This window comes from Micromys minutus, assembly GCF_963924665.1.
Source record: "Micromys minutus genome assembly, chromosome: 10".
Taxonomy (NCBI): domain Eukaryota; kingdom Metazoa; phylum Chordata; class Mammalia; order Rodentia; family Muridae; genus Micromys; species Micromys minutus.
The window spans coordinates 50,907,590-50,926,493 of record NC_137979.1 but is presented as its reverse complement, the minus strand read 5'-3'; the positions used below and the strand labels follow the sequence as shown (position 1 = coordinate 50,926,493).

At 48.2% G+C, this 18,904-nt stretch overlaps 1 protein-coding gene across 1 annotated transcript in view; it reads right to left on the bottom strand.

Annotated features, from left to right (window-relative positions):
• Positions 1 to 3,839: 3,839 nt before the first annotated feature.
• ITGB3 (integrin subunit beta 3) overlaps positions 3,840 to 18,904 on the bottom strand; it is a 49,846-nt gene continuing 34,781 nt past the window's right edge. The window contains exons 11-15 of the mRNA XM_080924638.1: positions 12,797 to 13,019; positions 10,777 to 10,877; positions 8,626 to 8,745; positions 5,654 to 5,820; positions 3,840 to 3,957 (exon numbers count right to left, since the gene is read on the bottom strand). Of these exons, the coding sequence (XP_080780764.1) occupies positions 3,892 to 3,957; positions 5,654 to 5,820; positions 8,626 to 8,745; positions 10,777 to 10,877; positions 12,797 to 13,019 (677 nt within the window). The 3' untranslated portion in view covers positions 3,840 to 3,891. The remainder of the gene's footprint in view (positions 3,958 to 5,653; positions 5,821 to 8,625; positions 8,746 to 10,776; positions 10,878 to 12,796; positions 13,020 to 18,904) is intronic.

Genomic DNA, 18,904 nt, shown 5'->3' with positions numbered 1-18,904 from the left:
TGTAGACCCACACACACCCTATCCATACCACTTCAGTCTCTGTGACTTCATAGAGTTTTGTTCATAGTGATTTAGAGGTCTTGTGTCCTTGGTGTCCTCCATCCCCTCTGACTCCTACACTCTTTTAGCCTCCTCCCCATGGGGTCCCTGAGCTCTAGGGGGAGGATTTGATAGAGGTATCCCATTTAAACATCATCCCACTGAAATGTTCCAAGGAATCTACTATCTGTCTGTCTTCCTGTCCATCTAAACTCTCCCTCCCTCCTTCTCTCCCTCTCTCTCTCTCCCCCCCCCTCCCTCTCCCTCCCTCCCTTCTCCCTCTCTCCCTCTCCCTCTGTGTGTGTGTGTGTGTGTGTGTGTGTGTGTGTGTGTGTGTGTGTGAAAATGTATGGCTATACTATTCAATCCTTACATGACATTTAACAACATTTTGTATATATGACAACGGTCTCACAAGATTATAAGAGTTGAATTTTCATATCACCAAGTGTCACCATAACTATCATAATCTCATTCATACATAAAAGAGCCTGTTGCTGCCAAAGTGCAACACATCCAATTGTGTACCTGAAACACAATACTTGACAACAGCTACGTCACTGCTTGGATATTTACCATGGCTATGCTACTAACACTTAGTGTGTCCTTTTTTTTTTTTTTCAAGGTTTACTGTAAAAAGGGTATGTCCTGTTCCCTGGCAGCAGCCTCTTCCGTCTTTGGTGTACCGTGTGTTGGGACCGTATCAAGAGGCCTTATGATGTGATTCCCTTGTGCTCCCCAGGTTTCTGGGTCCACACTGCCACAGCACCAGAACTACTCAACATTCTCAGGAGGTGTGACTGTGGTTCTAAGACAAGACTTGCCAATTTTCATTTCCTTGTGAGTGCACGTGTGTGTGTGTGTGTGTGTGTGTGTGTGTGTGTGTGTGTGTGTGTTTCTGTCTGACTATGTCTGTCTGTACATACGTCTGTGTCATCTGGAAGCATGCTTTTGCTATAGTCACTTTTGAAGTAATGACACTCTTTACACCCAGCAAAAACAGAAATAACAACGCAGGAGTAGCCTTCGGCCAGTTCTTTTGGAAAGCACATTTAATTCCCTGTTACACAACTCGGAGGAGGTGGTGAGAGTGTCAGGAAGGCACTTAAAGTGATTTCAAGCAGAAATGAACAATGGGAAATATCCTGATGTCGTGGACAGCTTCGGAATATCTCTGAGGTAAAGAACTGAGTCGAACAGAGCAACCTGCCAAGCATGCTCAGTTTGTTCCTATTGTCCTCAGACACTGAGGCTGGACTGAAATCACCTGTAAGAGAGGGGGCACAATCCCACTGTGCTGTGTATTCAATGCCAGAGCCATTCTAGATGTTCTCCCTCGGGATACCAAACAGACTGTTCCTCGGCCTCCCGAGTGAATGGCTACAGGTATGCCCGTGTACTGACCGACAGTGCTGCTCAAGAAGTACAGCCTCATTCCAAAACAGACAAGAGTCCTACTCACCTTTTCACCCTTGAAATACATTTTCTTCCTCCTCTGCTAGTTTCCTCATCTAAACTATCTTCCGTAAAGAAAACCCCACTCTCCTCTCACGGACTCTGCCTCAGTAGCTAAAGGTTGGATCTCTGACCACCTTCCTTGGTCCCTCTACTGTATGCCCACCACCTAAGCCAAGAGTAACCCAAGGACAAGACAGGACAGTCACTGGCATATTCCTGTACTCAGGGCCTGCTCTCCACACCAACATCTGGATCAGCCACTCCTTTCTGACCATCCGCCCTAGTACACAGATACAAACATATGCAGAGTGAACAAGAAAGAAGGAACTGGACCAAAAACTAAGAGCTACATGAGATGCACCCACTAACAAAAGATGAAGGGAGTCTGAGAAAGAAGGAAACTCACTGAGACAATTTATAGGAATAGCATCCACTCTTGTGAAAGCCAACGCATTCAGTCTCAAAACTGAAAGACAAACACTAGCAACAGCACCTTCCCAACACACACACACACACACACACACACACACACACACACACACACATTTTCAGTGCTGGGAATCAAACTCAGGATATCCCATAAGTGCTGCTTCTACCACTGAGCAACATTCCCATCCCCTTATATACACAGATCTTGACCGCATGCTTGATGCCATATTTAATCTCAGCATCTTAGGATGTTGATACTAAAGCTGGGACTACAGGTCAGTTGGTAATGTTTTCGCCTAGCATGCATAATGTCTCGGGTTCTATTCCCAGCACTGCACAAAACAGGCACAAGAGCACATGACTAATTGTAGCACCTGAGAGGAGGAGGCAAAGAAGATGGGAAGCTCAAGTCATCCTTGGCTACATAGCAAGTTCAAGGCCATCCTAGACAACATGAAACCCATCTTTTAAAAGAATACTGACACTTGAAATAGACCTTCCAAGCGACCTGGTCCTAAAGGAAGATGAACTCCAGAGAAAAGAAAGCAGCTTTCCCAAATTAAATGTTAAAACGTCTCAACCGCAACCCCGAAGTCTATGTGTGTGTGGTTTTTTTTTTTTTTTTTTTAATGCTCTCCTTTGTCATCATACAAAATTACAAATACAATAATGCATATATGTTTATATGCTCCTTTAGAGTGATTGGACCTCATTATAGTTCAGGGAGTCCCCATAGGGAATAAAATAAAACTGCACTTGTGACCTCCCAGATTAAAGGCTGAGATAAAATGAGGTTGCTCAGCCCTCAGGAGAACAGGCCACACACGCAGCTCTGACTGGCCTTTCAACTCCTCTCTGGCACTTTGCACAACAGACTCATGGGAATGACTCCTTCCCAAGACACCGAAGAGGTAGATAAACACAGTCACCCCCATGGATGGGTGTAGCAAGCACACAGAGGAATAGGATGAGGCATGTGGAGGTGCCTGGAAAGATGGTCACTCTCACTGTGGCTGTGCGAGTGTAGAATCAGGAGGTAAGAGATGGTGTTGACACAAGGACACTTGTACACAAATTTCCAGGGAAGAGCTACCAATGAAGCAATTCTGAATGGCTGCGATTATGAACTTGGAGGTGCTGGCACACACACACACACACACACACACACACACACACACACACATACACACACACATACACACACACACACACACACACACCATATATGACCCCTGAGTGGCCTCACCATCCTCACGCTCAACAGGCCAAAGAGCCAGATGACAAGGACTTTCCTTATGAGGGAACCATCACAGGACTGAGGTGTTGGCAAAAGACACAGGCAACTCTTGAGGACCCGGTTCTCCCCTAACTCCGCCGTCAGCCTGAGGGAGGGGCGGTGGACAGAGGCACAGAAGATACAACTGAGCTTCAACGCCAACCACTTTCTACCGTGGTTGTTGACAGTCAGGTCCAAGAACCAGAAACTTACAAAGTTGGTATAGAACCAAGACTTGGCATCACTCCCTCCAGAATGGAGGTTGGAGGGACCTCAGCCCTGCCCTTCTCTTCCGGGAGAATGGGCTGACATGACAAGATGGCTTCTCGGAGGTAATAAGCACCTGCCAGGCATCAAGAGTCCCCTCAAGCTAAGCAGGAAGAATTTTTTGGGGATGGATCCTGAGGACAAAGGCTGTGTAGCTCTGCCTATGATACACATCGAAAGTTTTAAATTACACGTTTCCCCACATGCAACAGATACGTACACACAGAGAGATACATCCACACATATTGACATTCTTCCAGCCCACCCCACCCCACACCCCAACCCCTCTCATACACATACACACACACACACACACACACACACACACACACACACACACAAATGTCCTCTGTAAACGTAATGGCAGAGACTCCCACAGTCCTGGTGTCATGTGACGACGGTCTAAGGATGACCTCTTCTCATTAAGTCCCCCGGTAGGTGATATTGGTGAAGGTGGAGGTGGCCTCTTTATACAGCGGGTTGTTTGCCTGCAGAGGGAAAAAGAGGAGAATCCATGGTCAGCTTCGTGCACTTCCTTACCCCAAACGGTTAGACATCACCTGAGAATATTATCCAGGACATCCTTCTCTGTGAACTGTTGGAAACCAGCCACTTCTCACATTTACACAGCTACTCTTAGGATGGGATTAGAAAGGAAAGAAGGGGAGGAGAGGGATGGTGTGTTGCTGGTCTGCAACTGTTTCTAAGGGTTTTTAACTCAACCCATCACTTTGGGCGGAAGGATATTTTGGCAGTCCCAGAATGGTGTACCGTTTTGCCCCATCTCTCCCATTTCCTCTTCTGTCCCTGCTCTTTCTTTTCCTTCATCAAGGCAGCAGCAGGCAACGGGGGCCAGAAGGAGAAACGCAGCAGGTAGGGTCAGAACACAGAGCCCAGATTTTGCTGAAATAATTCTTGGTTTTAGTCTCATCTCTCAAATTAGTTGCTACCCACAGACCTGTTGTGTGCCTTCGCCAGTTTCCCGAGTTACTTCCTAACAAAAAGTAATGAGTCCTCCTTCATGGTACTCAAGAAATTTAGAAAAGCCCCTCAGAGGCTCAACTGGCGCACATCAGCATCATAATTACAGATGGTAAGTAGCAGCAAAACAGTTTTTTGGTTGGGAGAACCGTAAGATGCGCAGCATTAGGAAGGCTGAGAACCACTGAGCTACAAAGTCTTAACAGAAACATCTATTTCTTGGGTCCGGTGGATACAAAGTTTGGGGTCACCAGGAACAACGCTTCAGCATAACCCTGGACCCTGGAGAGTTAACGGGTCACTTGGTAGGTCCAGGAAAAGTTAAATGAACTGAAGGAGAATAGACTAAAATTAAATTGACAGACAGTTCTCAAAGCAATGCTCATCCGATGAGCTGGCAGAATGGGAGAAAGACGGTTGCTGCCAGGTGTGATGCAGCTGAGTCCCACCCTCAGGACCCACGTGGGAGGTGAGAACTTACTCCTGCAGGCTGTCCCCTGACCTCTGAAAACACACCGTGGCCCAAACACACATGCATGGGGTTCTTGTCATTTAGACGCTTGTTTGAATGAATTAAATCAGGTTAACCTGCATTCTGGGGTCTCCAGTGGAGCCCAGTTTGGCAGCCACCACGTCTCGTTTGCAGGAAAGGAGAAAAATGAGGTAAACGGATGTGAGGCCGCTACATCTAAGAGGTTGACCCTGAAAGTAATTCCTGTATTACCCCATCCCTTTCTTTGTCAGGCAAGCTACTTTAATTCTCTGCCCTCGGTTTCCTTGACTAAAGAATGGGAATAATAATACTGTCTATCAGAAGGGCTGTTACGGAGATTGTCAGAAGCATTTAGAATAGTTCTGCAGAGCCCTCAGGAAACGTTAGCTACTATGTCACTTTCGGTGTGTCGTATGTCCCTGATACAGATTAGTCCTGTCCTCTCAACTGGACAAGCTTTTCCCTTTGTCACAATATCCTATGTGTGCTCAGTGATCACAGCATGTGATCACTGTGAGGTAGAAGATTAGGAGGTCTCATGACACATACAGACAAAAGAACAGTCAAAACGTTTCCCAGTTTCAAGAGCAGAAGGATAACTGGGGACAGACTGTCGAGGCTGGCCGGCCACTAAGCAGCTGCTGCCTCAACCTCCTCGGGTTCGTGAACCAAAGACTCCGGAGCACATGAAACACAACACAGCCACTCACTGTGTCCCATTTGGCCCTGGCTCGTTCTTCCTCAAATTTAGCAAATTCCTTCCGGTCATGGATGGTGATAAGTAGCTTCCAGATTAGCAGAGTAGCAAGACCAATGAGCAGAATGGCTCCCATCACCGACAGCAGGACCACCAGGATATCAGGACCCTTGGGGCACTCTGTGAGGGAGAGACAGAGAGCAGGAGTCACCAGAAATGTCCAGGAATGAGATCGTAAAAAAGGGATACAGAACTGGAGATGGGACCGTTAAAAACAGTAAGTTCGTCACTTTTTAACACTTTAGGACAACAATCTCCCCTCTGTGGTCCAAATTGAAGTTCTCAGGCTGAATCTAACCCATTTGGTGTGGCTTCGCTCAAGTGTACATTTGAAAATTTAGTGGAAGGATGGCTCCAAAGCTAAGAGCACACATTGATATTGCAGAGGGCCCAGACTGAGTTCCCAGCACCAATATGGTGGCTCAGACCCATTTATAGCTCCAGATCACCTGACACCCTCTTCTGACCTCCACTGGCAACCAGTCATGAATATGCCACACACACACATACAAGTAGGCAAGTCGCTTATACTCATAAATCTTAAACCCATTTTTTTAAAATAATACATTGATTTGGGGAACAACTAAGCTTGGTGTTAAACAGCTTGTCATTTTCCCCGAAGCCTTGGGCTCTATCCCAAGCATTACAAATACACACACATACACACACACATAAACACACACACACACACACACACACACACACACACACACACGCTAATCCTGGAACTCACATTCCTGTAGAGCAGCCACTAGCTAGCGGTCCTTGGGTCTGTGCCACTGGGCATTCAGGATCCAAGACGGCCTGGGTTTGAATACTGGCTTTAATGCTTACACTGCTTATCTGACCTCCAGTTAACTTTTCTGGGTGTCTGTTTCCTGCACGTTTTTCTTTAAAATGGAGCAAGTCTTCACAGTCAAAAGCTTGTGATGAGGAGTGACTAAAGCTAAATAAAGAGCTCAGAACAGTGCCTGGCACAAAGTTAACTCCTCGATAAACACCATCGTCACGAGTGGTGTCTCACAGCTAGCCTTGTTATTTATTGTCCTGTCCACATGTGCAGTACATCCCTGAGAGCTATAAACTCAGCAGCCCTTCTCGGCATCCTTGGAGGCCAGGAAGCCTGCCAGCCAAGATAAACTGTTAATCTAAAATCAAACCAAAGCAGACAGCAGTTGTGATGCTTATCCCTGGGTCAGCTGATTCTGTTCTATAAAACTCAACTTCCCATAAACCTCGGGTGTCTAACAAGTGACTTCATGCTGGCAACCTCTAGTGTTATGAAACCAGGTATTTTCGTGTATGGGTGCTGATGAGAGGAAGTCACACCCACTTTCCACTCTGTCTCCCACCTTCTCTAAACAGACACCCTAGGCTCACCACATACCACACAAAACAACTGCCACCACAAACCACTCTGGCCATTTCCCAACCCACCAAATTATAACCTATCGATACTTAAGGGGCTCCTTGGGGGAGCTTGTGAGGTTTGTGTCCAAATTACCAGGAGCAAAGGGCCCCAGATCTTCTGGGAAAAACAACTGTGAATTCTTTGAAAGCTTGGGATAGGACTGACCCTCAAACCTCCAAGTGAATTGTTTACACAGTGGTCTGGGCAACACAGGTGAAATCCTAGAGGAAAACAGGCTGTCACCGCCAGGAAGGGTCCCTCATAACCAGTGGGTGACCCAAAACCAGACAAACCTTGGAAGTGTGAGCAGATGTAGTAAACAAAAGGTTAGGAAGTCCAGATCGATCTGATTTCCGATAAACAAGTTATTTTAGTGTGTGTATACTAAATATTGCGTGAAACACGCCATGTTATTTCTGGCAGCGCTAGCCAAGGATGAGGAGAGCCCAGTTCAGAGGCCCATTCCGTGTGGCTGAATCCATTTGGAAATATTCTTTACTGCCCTGCGGTGACTCAGTCCTCCAAAGAAAACATCTGCAAGGCCATGAGGTGACAAAGAGAAAGAATAATCTCTTCCTATGCTTCAGAGCCCCAGCTGCCTAGGCTGCTCCAAGCTGGAGTCCCTGGAAATTGTGGAGATTGGGTAAAAGGAGAGGCAGAGTGGGGAGGGAGGGTTGGCAATGTGGGTATCCAGTTGAGGGTGTAACTTCTAAATACAGCACATCAGGAGCCCCCCCCCATTCTATTTCCAGCACCACAAAGTCAAAGTGCACCCGTAGGTCGCTAGACCTAGGAATCCCATTTCCCAGTGTTAAAAAAAGAAAAAAGATAGATAGATAGATAGATAGATAGATAGATAGATAGATAGATAGATAGATAGATTGGCTGAGAACATGAAACGTGACCATGCCCTGACCCTGGATTATTCAGCCATATCAGATAACTCTAACCTTTGCTCCCAGTCTCAAAAGCCAAATGATTTGGGTTAGTGAGCCAACAGGAACACCAGCAGATTGTATGGCAAAGAGGTGACGTAACGGCAGAGCCGACAGCAAAGGCCTAACACCCTTCTGAGACAAAGGGCTGAGAGCATCGGCTAGGCTGGGGTGAGCAGGAAGCCGTGGTCAAACCCTAACATGTGTGTTCCTTCACAGACATCCACAGGCTCCTCTTTGCCCTTCCCACAACAGCTTTCTCAGGAGGGACTCTCTAAGCAAAATGAAGATGGTAGCCTTTCTATTCTTTAGCCCGTATATAAAGGTTATGCTACTTGTGAACCACCTGGTCTTGGTACTGCGGACCAAGCTCAGGTCCTCTAAAAGCGCAGCAAGTGCTCTTAACCATGTGAGCCATCTCTCCAGCCCCAGTGAGGCACCTTCTTGCTAGCACTTAATAATGTATACCCGCTTGCCTCTTTGGCCTATTTTGTTTGAAAGGGTTACGAGGAGAAATTCCTGCCTAGCCAAGTCGTTTCTTTCTCCTAAGGGAAGGGCGGGGCCTTGGGACTCACATACCAGGCTCTTCCACCACATACAGGACGGCCCTTCCACTGGTGTCTTCATAGTACTGGAATCTTACGACACAGTCATCCTCGTTCTTGTAAGTACAATTCACCGCGTTCTTGCCAGTATCCGCTGACACCGGGAAGGAAGAATATGGAGAATAAGGAACAAATAAAATCTCAGAAGGTAAGAGTTTTTCCCAAACCCAGCCAAAGAACATCTACAAAGTGTATGACCAGAAACTGCCTGACATTAGGCAAGACCACATACAGGTTGGAGCTCATGCTTGGCCATCAGTGATGACCTGTTTTGCCCACGGACCCTTTTTGGTTCTTATTTCTTCTTCTGAGCAGGGCGTGCTACCAGAGCATTGTACATTCTGACTCAAAGCCTGTCTATGCCACCTGGCACCTACCTATGTACCCTGACCATCTTCACCTATGAAAGAAAGATGATGTCCCCGGTATACACAAACCACTGACACACCGTGGGTGTCCCCTCCCCCCTCTTCCCTTGACCTGCTTGCTTCCTCGGTGCTCCTCGGATGGTTTGTGCAGCCTTCCAGTTCCTTCGCCTCTCTTTCTGACCTGGTGTGCCTCTCCCCCTCCCCCACCCTCGCCCCTGCCCTGTCTCTGACTCCCATCATGCTTTGCAGGCTTCTGAAACCTGCTAGTCACTGTGAGACCCCGTGGGTTAGTTACTCTCCACTGCGTGCACCCCGCCATATACTAATGGATGCAGAAAGGTAAAACTACGAGGACCACATTAGGAGATGAATGATAACCACTGGGCGAGCAGAGAAAGGGGGAGGTAGACAGCTCCACTATGTGAGCAACTGTCTGTTTCATGTCATTTAATTCTCCCCGTTAGGTGGGGCCATTGTTTCTCTTTCATAGATGAAGTAGACTCAGTAGAGTCAGATAAACCCTCCCCCACAGCCCCAGCACCCCACCCCCACTGATCACAGTAAGCCTGGCCTCCTCTCAAGGAAAAAACACTTCTTGGAATTCAACCCCTAACCACCCACCTCACTGCAGCCTACTTCTGATATCAAAGGTCCAGAGATCTGATTCTCCTGTCACTCCCCTGGCCGAAACTGTCTTCCTGCAACTCTCACAGAAGAGGCACTTCCCCTCTGCACGGGCGATTGCCATCTGTGCTGAGATGGTATCTCCTGGGCACCACCCACTCCCTCTCGACTCAGACAACGAAGCCGACATATTGAAAACAGCAAATACTGTCCTTTAAAGACAGCGTGGAGTACAGACCAGAATGACAGTAAATAAGAAACCTGATCCCTGTTTATTTATACTTTGGTCTTACTTCAGGGTGGGAGGAGGGGGGTGCAGACAGTCAAAATAGCTATGGGGGAGTTGTCATGATCACATATCCATAAGGCTGAAGGTTTCCCTCCAAACCAACAAGCTATAAGCAAAAGCCTGGGCATTACTTAAAACATTTTAGATTTGGATTGTATTTTCTGTGTATGAGTATTTTGTCTGCATGTGTATGTCTGTGCACCATGAGTGTGCAGTGCCCAAACAGGCCAGAAGAGGGCACTGTATCCTCCGGAACTGGAGTTAGAGATGGTTGCTGGCACCATGTGGGTGCTGGGAACTGAGCCCATGCCCCTCTGCAAGAGAAGCACGTGCTTTTGAGAACAGGTCTTGCTCTGTACCTGGGTCTGGCCTGGAACACTCATGCCTATAGCCCAAGGTTGCTTCAAAGTGAAGATCCACCAGCTTCAGACTCCTGAGTGACAGGGTGACAAGTGTGTGCCACCGGGCCCAGTGTCACTTACTCGCCTCTTAAGCTAGGGACAGCAGCTACGGGTTTCTTCATCTATAAAATGGAGTGAGTAACCTTCCTCTCCTTTAAGAGTAAATTAAGAATTATCTGACTTGCACATCCTTGCACGGGCTCTTGCTGAGCCTGGGGCTTCAGTTAGCAGGAAGTGTGTGAGCTGCAGAACACATCTGCAAGGACGAAGGAGACTCTCAGGAAGCCAGCCTTCGCCATGTGACCACTGCCCATCAGGCCTGTGCGGCACTTGTTGAGGTAGAACTACTCTTCCACCTTAGAAAGGGAAGCTGGTGGGTTTGGAGACAGAAATGGAACTGCGCACATTCTGGGTTTGTGAAACTCTTAGACCTGTGGACTTACTCAGCTCCTTCACAGACTCGATGTCATCTCGGCAGTAACGGCTGCAGGTGTTTTCTTCATGGAGTGTTCCCCGGTTGAACTTCTTACACTCCACACACTCCCTAGAAGAGAGGGGACAGGGCAACTAAAGAGAGGAAGGGACAGCCATACAAATGCCACATACCCAGAAGGTATCATGGAGCTCAGGAACGAAGAGAGGACCTGGCCATCCAACCCTGGATCTGAGATAGAGTCTCACTACAGAGTCTAACCTGGTCTTGAACTTTTGAAACCCCTGCCTCAGGCTCCTGAATGCTGAAACTCTATGATTGAATAGACTTCATTGAGCTTCTTCAGAAATGATGATGGTGATGAAGGTGATGGTGAGGGTGATGGTGAAGGTGATGGTGAGGGTGATGGTGAAGGAGATGGTGAAGGTGATGGTGAGGGTGATGGTGAAGGTGAAGATGAAGGTGATGGTGAAGGTGATGGTGATGGTGATGGTGAGAGTGAAGGTGATGGTGATGGTGAAGGTGATGGTGAGGGTGAAGGTGAAGGTGAAGATGAAGGTGATGGTGAAGGTGATGGTGAAGGTGAAGGTGATGGTGAGGGTGAAGGTGAAGATGAAGGTGATGGTGAAGGTGATGGTGAAGGTGATGGTGAGGGTGATGATGAAGGTGGTGGTGAGGGTGATGGTGAAGGAGATGGTGAAGGTGATGGTGAGGGTGATGGTGAAGGTGAAGATGAAGGTGATGGTGAAGGTGATGGTGAGGGTGAAGATGAAGGTGAAGATGAAGGTGATGGTGAAGGTGATGGTGAAGGTGAAGGTGATGGTGAGGGTGATGGTGAAGGTGATGGTGAAGGTGATGGTGAGGGTGATAGTGAAGGAGAAGGTGAAGATGAAGGTGATGGTGAAGGTGAAGATGATGGTGATGGTGATGGTGAAGGTGATGGTGAGGGTGAAGGTAAAGATGAAGGTGATGGTGAAGGTGAAGGAGATGGTGATGGTAAAGGTGATGATGAAGGTGATGGTGAGGGTGAAGATGATGGTAAAGGAGATGATGAAGGTGATGGTGAGGGTGATGGTGAGGGTGAAGGTAAAGATGAAGGTGATGGTGAAGGTGAAGGAGATGGTGAAGGTGAAAACGATGTTGAGGGTGATGGTGAGGGTGAAGGAGAAGGTGAAGATGAAGGTGATGGTGAAGGTGAAGATGATGGTGATGGTGATGGTGATGGTGAAGGTGATGGTGAGGGTGAAGGTAAAGATGAAGGTGATGGTGAAGGTGAAGGAGATGGTGATGGTAAAGGTGATGATGAAGGTGATGGTGAGGGTGAGGGTGAAGGTGATGGTGAAGGTGAAAAGGATGTTGAGGGTGATGGTGAGGGTGAAGGTGATGGTAAAGGAGATGATGAAGGTGATGGTGACTTCGCACCAATTCTCAGAGGTTTAAGGTCAGAGTTGGTCATGGGAATTGAGAGTCCACTGAAAAATTAAAACTCTGTTCAAACAGACCTAAGAATTTCAAGACAATGAGCACAGAGCCTTAGCCCAGCATGAGGCTCTTTCTTCTAAGCACTAGGCCCTACTGCAGCTCAGAGTGCATGACTGTGAACCCGGCAATGGCAGAGCCACAGACTTGTGCTGACTGATGCTTCCTCAACGGCCAAACAGGACAACTCTGTACTGATAAATACCCATTTCACCAGAGGCCCACCAAAACTTCAGCCCCTTGAACCTCCCATAGAAATCAGAACGCTGCACTGGAAATTTAGGAGAATGTCCTATCTGATCCCCCTCCCGATGCAGAGGGCTTCATGATGCCACTCTGGAAGACAGCTTGCTCCGACTGGTTCCGCTTCGGTCCCTGCTCATCTGGTGCCACCGCCAACTTCCCCCAAAGGAAGGCGTTCATGGGAAACAAAGGAAAGTGGGCGTTTGGCAAAATGTTCTCTAAGACAGATCCCTGAGAGTTCGGGGTTCTGGTCCAGGGGCCCTCTTCCTTCTTCCAGCCCCCCAGCTCTCTCCACGCCGTTCACTCACTTCTTGAATGAGCAGGCGTCTGGGCAGGTGGGACACTTCTCACAGGTGTCTCCATAGGAACCTGGCTGGACGCACACACAACTGCCACACTCACAGTTGCCCCGGCCGCTGCACAGCAGCCCGTTGGAGGACATGCAGGTGTCGGTGCGTGTTGTGCAGTTGCAGTAGTAGCCAGTCCAGTCCGAGTCGCACACGCAGTCCCCACAGTTGCACTGGCCATGGCCTACAAACAGAGCCGCTGGTGAGAACCATCCACCTGGTCTCCCAACCACACTCGTGGTTTGGTTCTCATGCTATTTGTGTTAATTCGGCTCCCAAAATTCACACAGAAATCTGCTCATCTGCCTGTAAGACGCTGAGCGTCCCTACCCCCAGTCGGCTCTAATTGGTAAATAAAATTACCGGCCGCCAATGGCTGGGCAGGGAGACAGAGACGGGACTTTAGATTTCCACGGCAAGGGACCACTGGAAGAAAGAAGGTGAAGCAGGAAGTTGGGGCTTGAGAGATGGAGAAGCGAGAGTGAACAGCCACGTGAAGGAGCCCAGAGCGCATGGACCGAGAGGGCTGTCCAACTGGGTCCAGGCAACCAAGTTAGGATGTCGATTTTAGTAAGTAATAATTCAGGAATATCAGAAGAGAGAGGGTGTGTTAGCCGCAGGGAGGTTTAGAAGTGCCCTGCCACTGAGCAGCCTAGGACATTAAAATAAGGCATGCGGTGGGTGCAGAGCGGTCACGTGGGCACCAGGGAGTTTAGAGCGGATTGATGAATTACCGAATCACCACACTAACAGTGATCCTGAGCATGAGCAGGGAACTGGCTCAGTGCCAGGAGAGCTCTACCCCATAGAGACAAACAGCAATCTAGGTATCCCAAGGACAAAACCCCTGGAAAGCAAAGGAGTGTTCGGATCTACATCTCCCAGACTTCCTGCCCTTTTTCTTGCCCCGTTTTGAGTCCTTGCTCCTTCTCTGCCAGCATCTGTCAGAAGACTAGAGCCTGTTCCTTAGCCCCAAGTGCTGTATCGCCTGTGCCCACACTGGGCATTCGGGAACGCTGACAGAGTAGTGTGGTGTTGGGAAAGGGCTCCTCCAGCCCCTACACCTGACTTCTCCTGACCTGACATGACTGTTCCCTCTCCAAGACGACACGAAAGGCCAGCCATCACTATGTCTTCTCCCTGTTAAGGCAGACGCTGGCAGGGGTTCTGACTTGAACAAGTTAGTCCCTCCCACCAACAAAATAATGGACCCACCACCAAGGTCCATTACTGTGTTTCTCAAACCAGCCAACTGCCACCTTGAAAAGAAAGAAGCAAGGCTCTGAGGGTGATGGGGAAGTGTGCTGGAATGAGATGGTACAGCCTTGTGCCCAGCACCAGGAAAGGAAGGTACACAGAAGGTATGCAGGTAGATAGGATAGCATACCCAAGGGCCAGAGAGAAGGCACTGAGAGCCCATGGAGTCAGCCAACAGAACCAAGGAAGCACAGGGAACAACTATAGCCTACCTTACAGTCTGCGGGTGGCCAGCACTGCTAAATAAATCCCGTGAATGCCATAGAAAGTGGGCAGCAAGAAAGGAGAAAAGCCGGGTGAGGAGAGTGTCCAGAGGTAAACAGCAGGAATCTGGTAAGAAATAACCTCACACAGCCCAAAAGCCTCCTAACAAACTTCCGCTCATCTTCCATTCCTGCACCTATGCAGCAAAGCTGCAGAAACATTGACCGTGAGTCATCTCCAAAGCCAGAGTGTAGGGCTGGGGTGGAGCCTGTAATGAGGACTGGCATTGGGGGGGCAGGTTGCCGAAAGGCAGGTTTTACCTCACAATTCTGTATGGCTCTAGTAGTCACTTAAGAGGGGTTTAAAAGTTGGCCACTAAACCCTACAAAGAGTGGTCTGTTCTCTAGAGCCCTGCATCAGAAAGAAATGGACAGATCATCAAAATGTGACTGTTAATTAGAGGAAAGAAAAGGAGCAGATACTAGTCTGAAAAGCACAACAGTAACTCCAAGAAGGGGAGGATGGAACAAGGCCATCCTCTAACGATAACTACATCACGCCTCCTGCTCTCAGTGAGCCCACTGTCATTTGGACACAATGGGCCCCTACGCTCATGGACCTGCACTGCTCTCTCAAAAGCACATCATCGTCCAAAACTTAATCCTGTAAATACAACTCAGCTACAGAATTCCCTTAGAAAGAAATGTGTGTTTCTTAGGACAGACGGGCCAGCTGTAATAGGCCCATAGCATATGCTAAAGAGACAGAGGCAGGAAGACCCCAAGGTCAAAGCCAGCCAGGTTGTACATTAGGGCTGGAGAGATGACTCAGTAGTTAACAGCACTGGTTGCTCTTCTAGAAGGCTAGTGTTGGAATCCCTCAACCTCCACGGTGGTTAACAACTAACTCCAATCCTAGGGAAATGCAGCGTCTTCTGGCCTCCTCGGGCACTGCATGTACATGATTTAGAGGCATATACGCAGGCAGAACACCTGTATATATAAAAGGGGCTGGAAAGACAGTTCAGTGGTTAAGAACACTGGCTGCTCTTCCAAAGACCCAGGTTCGGGTCCCAGCACCAACATGGCAGCTCACAATTGTTTGTAACTCCAGCTCCAAGTGATTCCTCTCACACAGATATACACGCAGGCAAACACCAATGCACATAATATAAAAACAAAGAAAGCATTTTAGAAATGTAAAAACTAGCCAGGTAGTGGTGGCACATGCCTTTAATCCCAGCACTTGGGGATAGGAGAGCAGAGGCGTGTGAGTTTCTGTGACCAACCTGATCTATAGATCTGGTTCTAGGACAATCAACTAAACAAAGAAACCCTATCTTAAAAAACATTAATTAATTAGAAATATGTTTCAATTTTTTTTTATTATGAGATCAGATTAAGTTGGGGCTGGCAGGAAAGCTGGAAACCAGAGATACTCTAAGTCCTGAGACTGGGCTCTCTAGAAGCGTATTATGGTTAGAATCTTCTTCACTGAGGAGAAGGAAGGGAGGAAGGAAAGCAGTAGCCAAAAGCCAGTAAGGCTTAGGAAATAGGGCAGTGAGTAAAGTGCTTGCCATAGTAGAGAAAATCTGAGTTCTAGCCCCAGAACCCGTAAAAAAGCCAGGTGTGCTGGCTTGTACTTATAATTCCAACACCAGGAAGGCATGCACATGCTAGTACATGCTTGCACGGGCACACACATTCGAACACACACATACAGCAGGTATGTGATCATGAATAGCAACTCTTTCCAGCCTGAGCCCATGGGGAGTTTAGAAGGATGAGTAGACCCACTCGGAGGAAGAGGAACTGCCCTTGCACCACCTTCGCTGCTCAACTTCTGAAGGCAAGGCTGATCCCGTCAGCTCCAAAGAAAGAGCAGCTGTGAGCTCTAAGGAGACAACCTCCCAAGCAGCAGCTGGGGGAGGCTATGCCAGACCGTAGGCGCTCTGCCTTGTCCACTATGCTTGCTTTCAGCCACGGATCCTGGATAGAGAAAGCAGGATGCCACAAAGGCCTGGCAGCACTCAGAAGAGGCCTCAGAACCCTCACCCCACAGTGTTTCCTTTGTGAGGCAAAACAAAGTGGTCTTTGACAACAGGATCTGCTGGGCCAGCCAGAGAGTGATGTTGGGAATGGAAGTGGGTAGCCAGCAGGCTGACCCCAAGCCCTGGCAGAGTCAGCCCTTAACAGGAAACCACAGTATAGTAATGTCACAGTGTTGGTACCTCTCCAGCCAAAGGAGGCCTTGGCTGGGTTCACAGGAAAGCCAGAGAAGGGAGCAAGAACTGAAGGAGTGGGAGAGGAGGAAGGGTTTCAGTCAGAGGGAACATGAATACTCTCCCTGCAAAGCCAGACTTTCCAGACCGACTTCCGAGTCCACTCCTTTCCTGTGAGAACCTGCCTTCCTTCAAGAGCCATCAGATATCCATGAAACCAGAAGTCCCCCATCCAGAAGTTTCTCTCTGAGAACTCTGAAGACATCTCATTTCTGGGTTCTAGCAGGTTATGACTCCTAATGTGACAGACACGTTGGTATATTAATAAATGGCAAAGTCTGTTGACACCTGTTCCTCCCGTGTGGCTACAGCATAAGGCCTAGCCCACAGAAGAAGCCTGTGTGCAGCAGGCAGGAAAGAGCCTGGGAGGACGGATGCAATCTCTGTCCCCCTGCTGTCTGAGGTAGAGGGGGGACAGGTTGAAAATACAGGCAACCTCAAAGACCAAGCCTGAAGTGGGGGGGGGAGCAGACTGAGCAGCCACCTGCATGCTGAAAGGCCACAGACTAGAGAGGAGAGGAGCAGAGTCACAGCACTGCTGCCCCATGATACCCACAAGGCAGGCATCGAAGAGGTACACTGATGTGCTGGACACCTCCTCTGAGAGGTCAGAAATCACCCACAGGAACCACAGGTCAGCACAATGCCAAGCACTCCATGAACATGTGTCCCTAAGGATGTGATAACAGTGTCATGGGAACAAAATGTGACACTCAGTGGGCACCAGACACCCTGACAAGACGCAGTAGAACGTATGTGGCATCCAAAGGACTCCCCCCCCCCCCCGGGGGGGGAGGGACTGAAGTGGAGGACACAGGACCAGATATTTCCGAACCTTGGGAGGTGGGAATTGGCAAGGCTCTGTGGGGTTGGGGGCCAAAGCAAAATGCACTCCGGCTGGGACCCCTCCCCCCAGGCCACACACAGAATCATCTCTGGAGAGATGAAGGGGCACAGAGGCCCTTCCTTAGGCCTTTCCTAGGCCAACCTCACCCAGCCCTCCCAGCTTGCTGCTTCGTGTGTGCCTCCAGTAGTATGAGCATGATAAAAATACTGTTAAATATCAAAATGAGCTGAGACCCCTGCCTCACCCCCTTCAAGCTGCCATTGCGTGCCCATTTTCATCACCGGGGTCCTGATCTAATCTAGCTAATCTAGCTAATTTGATAGTGATATAGTAATTTAGTAATCATACGAATTAATCATTAAGTATTATTAATTACTTAATAATTTATCACTAATTGTGATATATTACTCCCCCCCAAGGTCTTTCTCAAAATTTGCCAGCATAACTGAAATGAACCATGTTACAGATCAGAAAAGGTATCACTCTTATGTGTTTGTGGCATATTTTTTTAAGTTTTTTTTTTTAATTATGTGTACGGTGACCACATGTACTTTGAGTGCCTTAGAGGTCAGAGGCATTAGCGCCTCTAGGGCTAGAATTGCAGGTGCTTGTGAGGTATCTGGAAACTGATCTAAGGTCATCAACAAGAATAGTGCATGCTCTTAACCACTGAGTGGTCTCTCCAGCCCCCTGGGGCCTGTTTTTACATGGCATGTTTATCTTTCTTATTGAGTTTTCTGGTGGTGGTGGTGGTGGTGGTGGTGATGGTGGTTGGGTGTTGACGAGCCTCAAACGTACTATGTAGCTGAAGATGACCTTGACCTCCTAATTATCGTTTATAGCATTGGGATTACAGACATGTGCCACCGTGTTAAAGTGAGCACCTGACTCATTTAGCTCAACTGGCTAAACCCCAATGCAAATGAAACCCATCTGGGTCTTAGATCACCACAGAAAACAGTTATACAGCTTCTGCTTAATTGACCACACAGTGTACTGCACATAAATCAGCTCCAGCCAATGCAACCTGCAAATGCCTGCAGCCTGTCTGTTCCAAACAGAATCTATAGCCCAATATAAGGCTCCCTCCAGAGCCTAAGAACTCAGGCTGTCCATTTGCCCTTACAGTAATCAGAGGAAGACCATATTGACCATGATTTTGGCTCCTCTTTGTCAGGAAAGAATCCAAAAGTGGTCTTTGGGGCCAGTTTGAAGTTATCAATAGGCCTCAGGACTGCACTAAATTTCACAGTAAAGACAATTCAGAATACTTTGGGTCGAAGGGCTCAAAATTCTAGTCCTCAGACTGGAGAGATGGCTGATGTTTCAAGCATGAAGATCTGAGTTCAGATCTCCAGCACTAGGTTTTAAAAAATTAAAGCCAGGCTCAGCAGCAAATATCTATAGGCTATAATCTCAACAAGGAACAGTTGGATCTCTGGTGCTCATGGCCAACCAGCCTAGCCAGCTGGTAAGCTCC